At 74.6% G+C, this 264-nt stretch overlaps 1 protein-coding gene across 1 annotated transcript in view; it reads right to left on the bottom strand.

The window, feature by feature from the left end:
• KAL1 (Kallmann syndrome 1 sequence) overlaps positions 1-264 on the bottom strand; it is a 145,002-nt gene that overhangs the window by 143,155 nt on the left and 1,583 nt on the right. Inside the window, exon 3 of the mRNA XM_010581600.1 lies at positions 138-262. Coding sequence (XP_010579902.1) covers positions 138-262 — 125 coding nt within the window. The remainder of the gene's footprint in view (positions 1-137; positions 263-264) is intronic.

The raw sequence follows: 264 nt of genomic DNA, 5'->3' as shown, positions 1-264 counted from the left end.
CCCCCCGCCCCCGCCCGCCGTCCCTTGAGGAAACGGCACCCCCCGACCCCCCCAAGTTTGCCAAGAGGCGCTCCGGCCCCGGCCGTCCTTTCCGAACCCGGTGCCGAGGGACGCCCGCCCGGCGGCGTGTCCCCTACCTGGAAATGCTTGAAGAAGGCGGAGATGCGGGTGATCTGGAGGCTCAGGCACCTGGAGGTGCATCTGGCGGTGGAGAACGCCTCGTCCTGCCTGCGGGCGGCGGCGGCGGCGGCGGCGCCGGCCCCG

This window comes from Haliaeetus leucocephalus, unplaced genomic scaffold, assembly GCF_000737465.1.
Source record: "Haliaeetus leucocephalus isolate CR32 unplaced genomic scaffold, Haliaeetus_leucocephalus-4.0 Scaffold795, whole genome shotgun sequence".
Lineage (NCBI taxonomy): Eukaryota > Metazoa > Chordata > Aves > Accipitriformes > Accipitridae > Haliaeetus > Haliaeetus leucocephalus.
Note: the sequence above shows the minus strand (reverse complement) of the source record. Positions and strands in the feature narration are given on the sequence as shown.